The 14,064-nt window shown below is 35.1% G+C and overlaps 1 protein-coding gene across 5 annotated transcripts in view; it reads right to left on the reverse strand.

Moving 5' to 3' along the window:
• Window positions 1-14,064, reverse strand: part of GIN1 (gypsy retrotransposon integrase 1) — a 29,017-nt gene that overhangs the window by 6,295 nt on the left and 8,658 nt on the right. For 3 of the 5 annotated variants that reach the window (XM_059418319.1, XM_059418317.1, XM_059418318.1), the window contains exons 2-7: window positions 13,085-13,230; window positions 11,090-11,283; window positions 9,067-9,372; window positions 3,697-3,888; window positions 3,422-3,598; window positions 2,462-2,747 (exon numbers count right to left, since the gene is read on the reverse strand). In XM_059418319.1, the coding sequence (XP_059274302.1) occupies window positions 2,462-2,747; window positions 3,422-3,598; window positions 3,697-3,888; window positions 9,067-9,372; window positions 11,090-11,283; window positions 13,085-13,223 (1,294 nt within the window). In that variant the 5' untranslated portion in view covers window positions 13,224-13,230. Of the gene's footprint in view, window positions 1-2,461; window positions 2,748-3,421; window positions 3,599-3,696; window positions 3,889-9,066; window positions 9,373-11,089; window positions 11,284-13,084; window positions 13,231-14,064 lie in introns of those variants that run through there. The other 2 variants (XM_059418320.1, XM_059418321.1) reach the window with 2 other exon arrangements.

Consider the following 14,064-nt stretch of genomic DNA (forward strand, 5'->3'; position numbering starts at 1 on the left):
TTGGGGCCTCCAAAAAGGAACACAGCCCCAGCAATGCCTGATTTTAGCTCCTGATTTATTGGAATTCTAAGCTATAGAACTGTAGGATGTCTTAAACCATTAAATTTATGATAATTTGCTATAGTATCAATAGGAGACTTATGAAATATGAAAACCATCTCAGAAACTGTGAAGGGCAATCAGTAGATGGAAATCTATAAAAACTCTGCCAAAACAAAACAATAAAACTGCTCAAAATCTATATTGGGTAGAATAATGAATCAGAACATTAAGATTGCAAAGAGATACAATAGTATGTCCTAAAACTTACTAAAATAATTAGTCTTAAAAAAGTACCTAGCATTGAACTGGACAAAATGACATATGCCTGCTTAAAATAGCAGAGAGAAATACTCGAGTACTGAATGTGCTCCCTCTACATTATGTTCTAGATAAGAATGGATAAGTAGTTGGCAATAGAAGCTTATCTGCTTTGGAGAGTGAGTCTTTAACACAGCTACAAGATATCCCAGCTGGTAGTAGCAATGACAAGTACAGACAGATAAATTCATAGTTCTTCTGGCTATACCACTTCCAAATTTATGTCAAATGAAAGAGTAGGATTTAAGACATTCAAAGGCATCTAGTTCGCTTTACATTCAGTTCAAAGACTCTTTAAAATCAGCTTTTGAGGTAAAGATTTTCAGGACAATATGTGATACTGAAGAAAAAGATGGCAGAAATCATATTTATTTTGAATTTCTACAAAGAAAAGAAACACAAAATAAGGAACAAATCAAGAACCAGATTCCAGGACGGCCAGATCACACTTCCTTTGGTTAACAAGAAAAAACAATTTTACCCATCTCAGTTTCTTATATGTACACTAGTACTAATATTGTAATTTCCTTTATACTACTGGAAGAAATATCTACATAGAATTCAAGCATGAGGGAAAAATTAGACTGCCTCTGTTTAGAAACTGTTCTACTCAATTGGATTCTGAAATATGCAGCAGTAGCAAAATGTTTGGCCTCCTTTCTGAGAAAGTCTTTGGCAAGAGCAAACTGCAAAATGTTGAAACAGATCCTGATATAGCAACATTTAAAATGTAAATTTTGTATTAAGTAAGGAAGGCTAACACATTAGAAGGCAGTGACTCCTGAATGCTGAGGTTAGGGAGAAAATCTTGCTAGAAAGGAAAGGATAACATGTATCTATATAATCTTTTTTTTTTTTTCCCCCTACTTAACTTACATAAGGCAGAAATCATAAAGGGCAGCTCAGTACTGAGAAGAAGTACAAGGAATGAAAGTGCTGATCTTCCAACAAAGAGAACACAGGTGCTATGAGGTTTCAGAATTACAACAGTCCAAGGTAAGTTTATTAATAGAGAAAACAGGCTGTCACAAGGAGAAGGAAAGGTACGAAGAGTTTTTAACTTGAGAGTTTTCATACAGATCAGTACAGATCAGAAGCAAAGTTGAGCTATTTACTGAGCAACCCCCTTGAGGGGGGGCTTTATCCTAAAAAAATAAGGTAAGATTAAATACTGTTATTTTTCTTGTAATATTCACTTATACCTATTAAATAACTCAGTTGTTTAAAAATGTACGAAATTCACCTTCCATTAATTGTTACTCATATTTAAGGGATATCAATGCTTTATTTTTCTTTATAGGAAAAATTAGCTGGCTGAGGTACCAATTCACTTCCTCTCAGCTAAATGCCCCAGAGAAACTCTAGGGAGAGGTTACCATAGGACAAAATAAAACAGTTTCCATTAAATGGGATTTAATCTGAAAGCCATAGCAAAATGTAATTTGTCTCTTAATTTCTGAAAGAAAGGGGTTAACCCAGAAGGATATCCTTCTGACTGTTCAAAACCACATCTGGGGTCAAGTTCAACCTTGTTCAGGCTATCACCTCTTCTTAAAGCACCTTACAGCATTTTGGTTACACCCGACCTTACAGCCTCCCCTGCATCTATCATGACCTGACTATAGCATAACATATAAAAATTAATCACTTTTTAAAAAGTTCCCTAGTATATTTATCTCAAAACAGAATTCTGGATGGTATGTTTGGTTTTGGCAACATTTATCTTAGTTGATATTTTCTCATGTTAAACTGAGACACAAAGTGACAAAATATTGTGAAAGTGAAAATTGAGAAGACGTAATTCTTCCTTCTGTGAAACAGGTCTAGTATCTCCTATGTGAACTATGGGTAAATGTGTGAAAAGGACACTAGAAGTCAGAATAAGATCTCTTACAACCCTGACAGTTTCAGAAGAGTTATTCTAATAAAAGAGAATACCTGAGATCTAAAACTATACCACATCTTATAAAAATGAGAAGGGAAAAGAAAACCTAACCGAGAGAAGGGGTTTGGGCTAGATTGGGGGTAGATTCTTATATTATTTTTAACTTCCGTCCTCATTCACAGGAAGTAAAAATGTAAAGAATTGACAGATGCTTACCTTGTTCACTGGACTCTCTTACATAGGGCTTAAGATGGGACATTTTGATAGGTCTTTTAAGTCTAGTCCCAGTGTTGTCTCTCAGAACAGCACATCCACTTTCTGTAATATAGTCTATGACACAAGGACCAACCCATTCAGATTGGAACCGACCATCCTTCCACCAATTTTTCCTTTGTCTTAAAACTTCATGACCCACTTTCAAATGAAATGGATTTAATTGCTTTGGTTTCTTTTTAACAATGATCTTGCTTTTATTTAGTTCATCAGGATTGCTGTTCTCCAACTATAAGAGCAAAATAAAAGAGAAAACAAAGGGATGAAAGAGCTGTAGTTTCTTGAAGGTAAATGTAGATAACAACAAGATGGTCACTGCTAATACAAAGCAGGCATGGATCCCATTTATTTTATTTTATTTTATTTTTTAAAGATTTTGGTTATTTATTTGACAGAGACGAGTGAGAGAAGGAACACAAGCAAGGGGGGTGGAGGAGGGAGAAGCAGGTTCCCCACTGAACAGGGAGCCAATGCAGGGCTCGATCCCAGTTCCCTGGGATCATGACCTGAGCCGAAGGCAGCTGTTTAATGACTGAGCCACCCCGGCGCCCCACCATTTAATTCATAAAGTCATATTTCAAAACCAGTATCATTACCCCAACTTTACAAAGAAGTTAAATAGACAAGTTAAGTAATCTGCCCAAATCAAACTGGAAAGCAACAAGACCAGGAATATGAATTCAGCTCTACTGGATTCCAAAGAATAAAGCTTTCCCATTACTGCCTCTCAAAATTTTATAGCTAATAAACATACTGCATAATCAAGACAAAAGCAGAATTTAACAAAAAACAAAATCTGGCTTAATATATCGTATGTATGCCATATGTGTGTGTGCATGCTGAAATTTTTAAAATTACTTCATGAATTTTTAGACTATAGAGTTTTCTATTAAATAGAATCACCTGTCTTGCTGAAGTTGTCTTATTCTCTGTTATTTTATCAGCTTCTTTAATTGCACCTAGAATTTTGGCAAACATACTTGTATCATCACCATCCACTTCATGAAGAGCATCTGAAGTCTCAGGCATATAAGGATTGCGATTAAACATTTGAAAATATGGTGTATTTTTAGGAGGCTCCTATTTTAAGGAAAACGGACAAGGATTTGTAATAAAATATTTAAGTAGCCAAACAATAGTCATAACTCAAAAGTACAGAATCATAAAAAGACACATACCAAGTGAGTTACATTGAACGCAAATGAAATGGCTGATAGGTGATCATCCCAGTTGTTTGGGTGGTCAGCACAGTGTTTAGAAAGAAATGCTTTGATTGTGCTAGGTGTACTTTCAGTTGGATTAATGGTTTGGGAGGTAGGAGAAATTACAATTTGCTTTGTGCCGAATAATCCACACAGTTCAACATTGATCTGAAAAATATATAAAACAAAGTGGACTTTAAAATTTGTATTTTACTTTTCCCTTGACTGAATGGCTTCAAAAGAATCTGAATCTTGCCATTTTCACTGAACCATACCCACGCTATATAAAAACATACATACTGTATTTAAAACAGCAGTTACCATTTAGTGAGTCCTTACCATCTACTGGTAAATACACTAGATGCTTTACATGACTGTCATTATACCTTACAACAATCATGAGTTCTCATTAACCCCCTTTTAAATAGAAGAAGTTTTGGGAGGCTAAATTCCTTGCCAAACATACATGTACAGCAAGGAAATGGAAGTACAGAATTTAACACTAACTCTGAGTTCATATAACATTTTAATTCAGCAGACAATTTTTCAAACAAACACTATATCACAAATCTAGTTAATAGTTATGTGACTTTAGCAAGTAACTAAGCTTCTGTGTACTCAGTTTCCTTATCTGTAAAATGAGGAAAATCCTACCCAGGACCCTTTTGAGAATTATATGAGTACATGTTTGTAAAGTACCTAAAACAGCTATTGGCAAGTATTAAGCACTTTATAAATTGTAACGTTGCTATTATTGTTGTGGATTTATTATCTGCAGAGCCTAAAAAAAAGTCAAAATGAGTTTAGAAAACTTCTAACAATAAGCAGTAAAATAAGAGTAAAAGAGTCTATTTTTCCTACCTTATGCCTCAGAGTATTTTTTCTTACTATTTTTAATTGGGTAAACTTTTGGTTAATAAAAGATTGTATTCTTGTTGCCTAATTGCAAGAAGACAAGTAGTACCACAGTAACAAAAGAGGTAAAGCTAGAAAAAACGCACCAAAACCAAAACCACATTTCCCATGCTTCCTTGTAAGGAAGGAATAGTCATGTGATATAGTTTTGGTAAAAAAGATGTAAGTGGGAAGTTATTGGGCTTTTAAAAGTTGTTGGGTAGATTCAGCTGCTACTAGGTATTTCTGTCTATTGTCCTCCCCATTCTTTCTGTCTGAAATACAGATTTTTGTGGCATGGCCTCTGGCAGCCATATTGTGATCCTAAGACTGAGTCACATCTCAAAGATGGTAGAAGAGAAAACTAGAAGCATGGGTTCCCAAAGACATTCAGGTTAGCCTTCCAACCCTGGACCATCTGGTCTTCTTTTACTTTTTGGAGATTATATATTAGGCACAAGAGGAGTTCTCTCACTTGCAGGTAATACATTTCCTAGCTGATATTTGTACTAATTTAGGCTACTTCCTTTTAATCTTTTTTTTTTTTTTTTAAGATTCATTTATTTATTTGAGAGAAAGCATGAGTTGGTGGGGGGCGGGGGGGAGGAAGCAGAGGAAGAGGGAGAGAATCCCAAGCGGACTCCACGTTCTGAGTGCAGAAGCTGATACTGGACTAATCCTATGACTATGAGATCAAGACCTGAATGAAACCACAAGTGGGATGCTAAACTGACTGTGTCACCCAGGAACTCCTCCTTTTAATCTTTTAATTTAGGAGTAGTTAAAAAGATATCCTAGAAAAAAAAATCCTAGAGGGGCGCCTGGCTGATTCAGGAGATTGAACGTGCAACTCTTGATCTTTGGGTTGTAAGTTCAAGCCCCACATTGGGTGTAGAAATTATTCAAAAATTAAATCCTTAAAAACAAAAGAGAGGGAGAGAAATCTCAGAGAACTGGTATCATTTGGGTCAGCCTCAATCTGAGGTCATAATCAGTGGTTTTAAATGACTGAGCTCTGGAAGAGAGTCAAACCACTTCTTAGTTTCAAGAGGCTGTTGCCTAAGAATTATCCAGTGAATTCATTTGTGGGATGCCAGCCCGATATCCTAACCCCAGAGCCTTTTTTCTCCCATCAAACCATTCTATTAGTTGTTACAATTTTGGTTTTCCATAGACATATTTTTAAAATCAAAGAAGTAGATTTTCCTTTGGAAAGTGTATTTTCTTTCCTTCAGAGATTTACAAAAAGTTCATGCAGTTTATTGAAACATCCAATTGTGTGTGTAATACACACACACTGTATGCATCCACAGTGTAATATTCTAATCTTATTTCAACACTTAAGCAGTGTTTGGTATGTGTTTGCTGACAAAAGAAACCATTTCATTTTGTCACCATTATGCTAATATTTAAGCCATTTAAGCTAATATTTAAGCCAAAAAGAACACATTTTCTCAATCTTCAGTGATTTTTAGTTTTTTGCTATTAAACTTTACAAAAGAGGCTTATAAACATTTATTGCTACCTTTGTTAAAATTTCCAAAGACCTGGATTATCACATGACTTTAAACATAACCAGAAAAAGTGGTGACTCATAATAGCTTCATACAGTCATTATTTTTATCTCTGAGCACTTCATGCAGTAAGGGTGAAGCTTTTCATTAGATATGGTGGAAGCAAATCAGTATTTCAAATCAGTTTCTTGATATTTTGAATTTAGGTGACCAATTTCCTATCATATTTGTTTTCATCTCATTAATATGTCTATAAAAGAACTAGTACCAGAGGTTAAGTAGAAGTGTCAGCTCTATCATTTTCTTATGGCTGACAGGTGATTGCATTATTGTATTATCTTGTTTTCACTGTAAGAAACTTAAGCCACCTGGCTATTCTATGAGGAGTAGTTTGGTGGAAACCAGATGATGTTCAGAAATGCAACTACTACTGAAAACAAAGAATGAGCTAGGAAACTAATGAAGACCTCTTACATGTTGTGGATTCTTATTCTTTTCTCAAGATAACTTTATATATCATGTGTGATATACAATCCTTTTTTTTTGTTTTTAAAGCCTTCTTTTTTTTGTTTTTAAAGATTTTATTTATTTAATAGAGAGATACACAGTGAGAGAAGGAAGACCAGCAGGAGGAATGGGAGAGGGAGAAGCAGGCTTCCCGCCGAGCAGGGAGCCCGATGTTGGGCTCAATCCCAGGACCCTGAGATCACGATCTGAGCCAAAGGCAAATGCTTATCGACTGAGCCACCCAGAAGCCCCCAATCATCTGCCTTCTTACATGTTGTGGATTTTTACTCTTTTCTCAAGATAATTTTATATAACATGTGTGATGTACAACCACCTGCCTTGTTGATCTGGGATGCTCTTAATCATCTATACATACCATTAGCAAAACTTCTTTTCTTTCTTATTTATTAGGTAAAAAAGAAATATAAGCAGAACTTCTAACATTGTTTATCCTATAAACTGGATTGTTTCATATGCCTCATTTTGACTATTGCTCTGTCAGTCAAGGCAGGCAAGATTATCTGATAGTCAACAGAACACATTCAAGTCTCAGCTTTAATGCAACAATTTTACTGCTTGCTCTTATGAACCTGGCTATGCGTCAGAATGTCTCTTCATGGCAGTTATTCTTGACTATGTCCTAGATGAGAGAGATCCCACCACCCTATAATGTAATAACTGGAATGTTCTGTCAATTCCCTAGAGAAAAATTAAGTATTATTACTATTTTTGTTTTTTAGATAAGTTAAAATGGTCTTAATTTTCAATATTCATTCCTATTTAATTTGAACACTTTTCCACATTTGTTATTCATTTATTTATTTATTTTTTTACAGATTTACTTATCTGAGAGAGAGAGAAGGAGTGCGCATACTCGCAGATGCATGGGAGCTGAAGGGATCAATAAAAAGAGGGACAAGGAGACTCCATGCTGACTGCAGAGCCAACATGGGGCTCAAATCCAGGACCCTGAGATCATGACCTGAGTGAAATTAAGAGCCAAATACTTAACCAACTGGACCACCCAGGGCTGGGAACGGGATTTGGGGTGGGTTTCCACCATTCCCTAATTGATATAGGTTGCTCACAGCATTTAAACTATACAAACAAGGGGTGCCTGCGTGGCTCAGTGGGTTAAGCCTTTGCCTTCGGCTCAGGTCATGATCTCAGCGTCCTGGGATTGAGCCCCGCATTGGGCTCTCTGCTCAGCAGGGAGCCTGCTTCCCCCTCTCTCTCTGCCTGCCTCTCTGCCTGCTTGTCATCTCTCTCTGTCAAATAAATTAAAAAAAAAAAAAAAAACGAAACAAAACAAAAAACTATACAAACAAGGTGGTTTATGCCAAACACCATTTTTCCTTTAGAATCTAGAATTTTGGTACGAGCCAGGCAGTGGGCACCTTCGTGACTAGCTACCAAAAAAAAAAAAATCCTAGGCACTGAGGGACACCTATGTGGCTGTTGGTTAAGCATCTGCCTTTGGCTCAGGTCATAATCTCGGGGTCCTGGGATTGAGCCCCACACTGGGTTCTCTGCTCAGTGAGGAGTCTGCTTTTCCATCTTACTCTCCCTCTCTTTCTCTCTCAAATAATAATTAGAAAAAAAAAACGATTAATCTTAAAAAAAATAAATCCTAGGCACTTTGTCTCTAATGAGCTTCCCTGGTAGCACATTTTACATGTGCTTGCTTTAATTCCTTGTTGACAGAATTAAACATGTCTGGCTGTAATTTTTGTTTATATTAGTACTCTGTTTAATTATGAAAATTTTAAAATACGCCTTAAATGTCATAGTCACTATTCCTTTTTTAGAATTTTCATATATATTCTTGCCTGTATATTCTTTCAAGTTTACTTTAATCTGTAAAAAGATGAGGGCAAGAAATAAGCTCCCTCCTTATTAATGCTGATTAGAAATTAATTATATAAATTACTGTGATTTGGGAAAAATCAATACCTTTCAATACTGAATATTCTCATTCATAAACATGATATATTTTCAACTCTCCCTCTATATGTCAATCATATAATTTTTTTTTAACGATTTTATTTTTAAGTAATCTCTATGCCCCATATGGGTCTTGAACTTGCAACCCTGAGATCAGGAGTCATATGCTCTATCCACTGAGCCAGCCAGGGACCCCCAATCATGGAATTTTTAAGCTAGAACTAAACAAGGATTATTTGGTCCAGTTTCTTCATTTTTAGTTTTAGGAAACCTAAAGACAGATTTATAATTATTTACTTGCACAATCAACATAAAAATCCTGGTCTCTTAACTGCCAGTCCAGCTACCTTTGTGCTATGCAATATTAAACTTTAATTATCTGTACCAATTTATATAAATTTACTAAGAACCCTATAATGCATAGGTGTGCGTGGCACTGAAAGTTTAGTAAAATATGCTCTTATACCTAACTAATTATTTGTCTTACCTCATGAATGAACTCTTCTCTTTGGTCCATTATTATTTTCTGAGGTGGTCCATATAAGAAAAATATATTGATAATAGCTTTAGAAATTTCTGATGCTGAAACATCACAGAGAGGCAAAATCACAACCCATTTTGTGAACAAATCTGTCATGATTATAGTATAAACATGACTTCTGTTGCTTGCATGAAATGGGCCCATCAGATCAACAGTAACTATACTCCATGGATTTTCCACCTTCAGAAGGTGCTGTTTCGGTGCTAGAATAACTGTATTTTTTGCCACTTGGCAATGCTGACAGGCATATACCTATAAAACAGGCACACAATAAGAAAAAGGATATACAGATGTTTATATAGTCAACATAATAAAAGCAGTCTTATTAAGTATGAAGTTTTTATTAAAATGGCTAATAGTTACTTTCTGCTTTGAAGGAGAAACCGTTAGACTATTCTCAGAACAGAATAAAACCTTCTGTTCAGAATAATAAGCAAGTAATTACTTGCTATTACAATCCAGTGACTACTTTAAGGGGTCTTATTAACACAGAACATCACTCTAGTTTACATTCAACAAATATTTTTTATGTAAATAAATATTAAAACAAATTTATTATATCAAATTTATTATATTTTTAAGTCAATATCTGAATATATAATAATTTCTATAAGCAAAAGATTTTTGATCTATTCTAATGGTATTTACTAAAACATAATTTTATTCAAAAAATACTTAGAGATGCCAGAAATTCCTCAAGGTCCCAGGAAAATAGAAAGAACAAAAGCAAAGCCCATGCTGCCATGGAGCTTTTAATGTGAGTGGGATGAGAACTGATTAACATATGGATGGTGCCAATGCTCAGCATATTTTGAGAATTCCACTTTGGAAACCACTTTCAGACCAACTTGTGAACAAAATTTTATAAACTCTCTTTGCATAGTTACTTTTAATCAGAAGTTTTATTGTCCAAATTATATACTAGCTTTCATCATAAATAACCTCTATTTCTAAAAATCATATCCATTCTCAAATGATAAAGATCTGACAAAGATCAAAGAAATGTGTGGCAGGTTCTAAAAGCAAATACAAATATTGAGGTCTACCTGCACAGACAACAAACTGATATTATAAACAATATTTAAACGTTGCTTTAATTCTTTACACCTGAAGTGACAATCTTCTGATGTACTATTATAATTATTAAAAGGATCTCACATAGACACCAAGTCATATAGAGTACACTAGAAGGAGTAGGGATCAGATGACCTACCAGTAAAAACACCAGAATTCCTAGGGGAATATACTTTAAGAAGCTGAAGGTTGTAGTAAGTTATAAAGTTACAAAACTCAGACTAATGTCATCATTTTCACAACTTGATTTTGACTTTAGTTGGTTTTGGGTCTCTGCCATATTTGACATTTTCTACATCAAGATGAGATATGCACAAAAGATAACAGAACACACTGGACCTGACTTACAAACAGATTCTCCTTTTGAGAAGAGATTAAATGATGGCCATTAAAGAGGTAATCATTTAGTCAAAGGAATTTCACCCCCATTTGAATTCTGCCAATATAAGAGTTCAATGATGAAAATCTGGTTCTAAATAATCTATTTTAATATGCTATTTTTCAAAATTTTAAATACTGTTTTAGTTCAAATTATGCTTTAGTGATTCTAAAGGAGAATTTGAAAACCTGATTTCTTTTTTATTTCGAGGGGGGGTAGGGAGGGAAAGCGGGAGAGAGAGAATCTTAAGCAGGTTTCATTCCCAGTGCAGAGCCTGAAGTGGGGCTCTGTCTCACAACCCTGAGATCATGACCTCAGGTGAAATCGAGAGCCAGGCACCCTGAAGGAGAATTTTGATGGGAAATAAAACTCCTTTTAAATGTTTTTGTACAAACACTACCCATAGAAAAAGTACTTAACAAGAGGTAATCTCCAGAGTAAATCTGAAGCAATAATGAATTCTGGATATCTACTACAAAGATACTATTTAAAATATTCTTAATATGTAAGCCATACCCACTGTTTGACATCATTGGTCACAGAAGTCCAATAATAATTGGATTCCACTAGAGTAAGGGTTCTGGATATGCCATGATGAGCTCCAGTGTCATTTTCATGGCATTCTCTTAGGACTTTCTTTTTTTCTTCTTCTGAAACAATTACCAAACGGTTTTGTTTTCTGTCTTTTCCAACATAAAAGAGCTTTTTTTCTGGAATAAATCATAACAAAAAGATACTATTGCAATTTTTAGAGATCAATATAGTTTTAAGATAATCTAATCATGGCCTTATCATCAAACCATTATGGTTTTTAAAAATCTTTTTCCCTCTGAGATAGAATACTTATTTGTAATGATGCATACATACAACCTGAGAGGGTCTCAGCTGTTATGTTTGCTTGTTATATAAGAGGATCACTAGTTGCTATAATTTTGTAGCTATCTGTACCAGTGGAGCTAGTTTGTTCACCAAAACATGTGATAACTACAGGAGTATGAAATTATCTTTTTATGGGAGTACTCAAACCGGAAAAATACTTGCAGGCACCCCTTAAAAATGGCATGAATTAGCAGATGAATTATGTATAGATAAGCAACTTCTGGAACAGAATTTTCTAAAATAGTATTTCAACATAACTTACATTTTTATAAGCAATCACACTGTTAAGTTTTTCTAGATTTGAACAGGAGGTGGGATGTGCAAAGCAGGAAAGCAAGAGAACCTTTATCCTTAAGATAGTTCTCTGCTTTCTTCTGGAGGGTACCTGAGAAGAATCCATAGCTGGAAAGCAATTGAGGTGGGGAAAGAATCCTCTCTCTCTCCAGGGTGAGTACATACTCCAAAATACAGCACTAAGTTACTAGTGTTTAATGAAGCATATGCTGAGTGAAACATTCCTTCCTTGAATTAGAAGGTAAGCAACCTAAGGGCAGGAACCTTATCTACCTTATTCATCCATGTATTATCCCTAAGGCCTAAAATGTGATTGACACACAGTAGGAACTTGGTAAACATTTGCTGCATGAATGTTTAAATAAATAAATGAATGAATGAATCATAACTTTACTAAGAGCTAAGAGGTGTACTTATGAAGTATAAAGGAGTTACAGGACTGGATATACACAGAGATATGAGGAAGTATTTATATATTATTTTAAAGTCCCCTGATTTTGTACCTAGAGGAAAAAATTCCATTAATTAATAGCACCAACATTCATTTAGTCCTCTGGCAACCTAACTTCTAGCTTATTTCATTGCAAACGTCTCTTCCCTTTGAAGGAAGAGAAGAAGGAAAAATTACCATAATCTTTCAACATAAATTTTCTACTGCCTTTCAAATATTTAATCCATTCAGGGGGATTAGGTATCCAAAAATGAATGTGATCCTGAAAATATCTGATGGCAGAGGGACCACAGAAATAAATACAGTAAAAAGTCAATATTTTCAAATCAGCATCAAATAAGCTCTTCATCAATAGTGACATAAGTGCTAGAAAATGCCATTAAAGTAGGAACTACCTGAGCATGAGATGTTAATTCAAATGGGTGTTTTTTATTTTTTTTTTGCCATGGTTATCATTTTCTATGATTTAAAGTCCTTTTCATGCTTACTTATATTCAATTAGCTTCACTGGAATTTTTATTTTGCTTTTGACTGAGAGTCATCATCAACTGCGCTGGTAATTGTTAAACAACAACCAGTTACTGCAGAAAATTCTCTGAATTCCACAAAGTACACATGGAAAATCATCTATATTAACTCTACACTTAAGATTTGGGGCATACATGTTACCTTTGTTTCTTTTCTTTTTCTTTCTTTCTTTTTTAGAGACAGAGAGAAAGAGAGTGTGTATGAGCGGGGGTGAGGTAACAGGGAGGGGGAGACGGAGAGGGAGAAAGAATCTTAAAGCCCACACCAGGCTCCACCTCAGGACCCTGAGATCATGACCTGAGTCAAAATCAAGAGTTGGATGCTTAACCAACTCAGCCATCCAGGTGCCCCAGTGTTACCTTTGAAGATAAATTTTTTTGCTGCTCTTCTTATGCCACTTCTTTCACTTGGTAGTGTAGTTGGATGGTATTCACCAGTTCGTTTATAATATGCAATCTGTTTAAGATGAAGGTCACCATTTTTTCCACTACGGACCATGATGAACCTAGGTAAAGGTATTTAAAGATATAATTTGAATGGTAAGTTCATTCAGTTGCTATTTTGGTTCATGCTTCTGTCACATTTCTGCTTACATATGATTGAACATTCCCGGAATATTATCTGTGATGGAGATAAATATAGTACAGAAAAGGATCTGTGTGGTGTATACGAACTAAAATATTCAAAAGCTATTTTTGAGATACATCATAACACATTATCTTGTCTCCTTCCATGTGAAAAGAAATGCTGAAAATTTTCCACATACTGGGAAAAAACAAAATAAATGATTACACCTCAAAAAGTTTTGCATAAAGTCTCTCACTACCATCAATCGAAATCTTAGTTACATAGAATGGTTCTGTTGTATGACATTTAAATACGTGATAGGTTATAAAGGGGAAAAATGGTTTTTTTCCCCCTTCTTTTTTTTTTTTTTTAAAGATTTTATTTATTTATTTGACAGAGAGAAATCACAAGTAGGCAGAGAGCCAGGCAGAGAGAGAGAGAGAGGAGGAAGCAGGCTCCCTGCCGAGCAGAGAGCCCGATGCGGGACTCGATCCCAGGACCCTGAGATCATGACCCGAGCCAAAGGCAGCGGCTTAACCCACTGAGCCACCCAGGCGCCCCTTTTTTCCCCCTTCTAAATATATTCATGGTCATTGCAAAATGCAAAATGCAAAAAAAAAAAAAAAGTCCACTCAGGTAATTTATGAAAAAGATCGATTTTGGAAATGTTTAAATGATAAATGACAGAGAAGATATTTAGTTATGCCAGATCTCATATACTCTTCTGAACTACATATAAGCTGCTTTTTCTTGAACAGAACTGATTTTTGGT

This window comes from Mustela nigripes, chromosome 12 (assembly GCF_022355385.1).
Source record: "Mustela nigripes isolate SB6536 chromosome 12, MUSNIG.SB6536, whole genome shotgun sequence".
In the NCBI taxonomy this organism is placed as follows: domain Eukaryota; kingdom Metazoa; phylum Chordata; class Mammalia; order Carnivora; family Mustelidae; genus Mustela; species Mustela nigripes.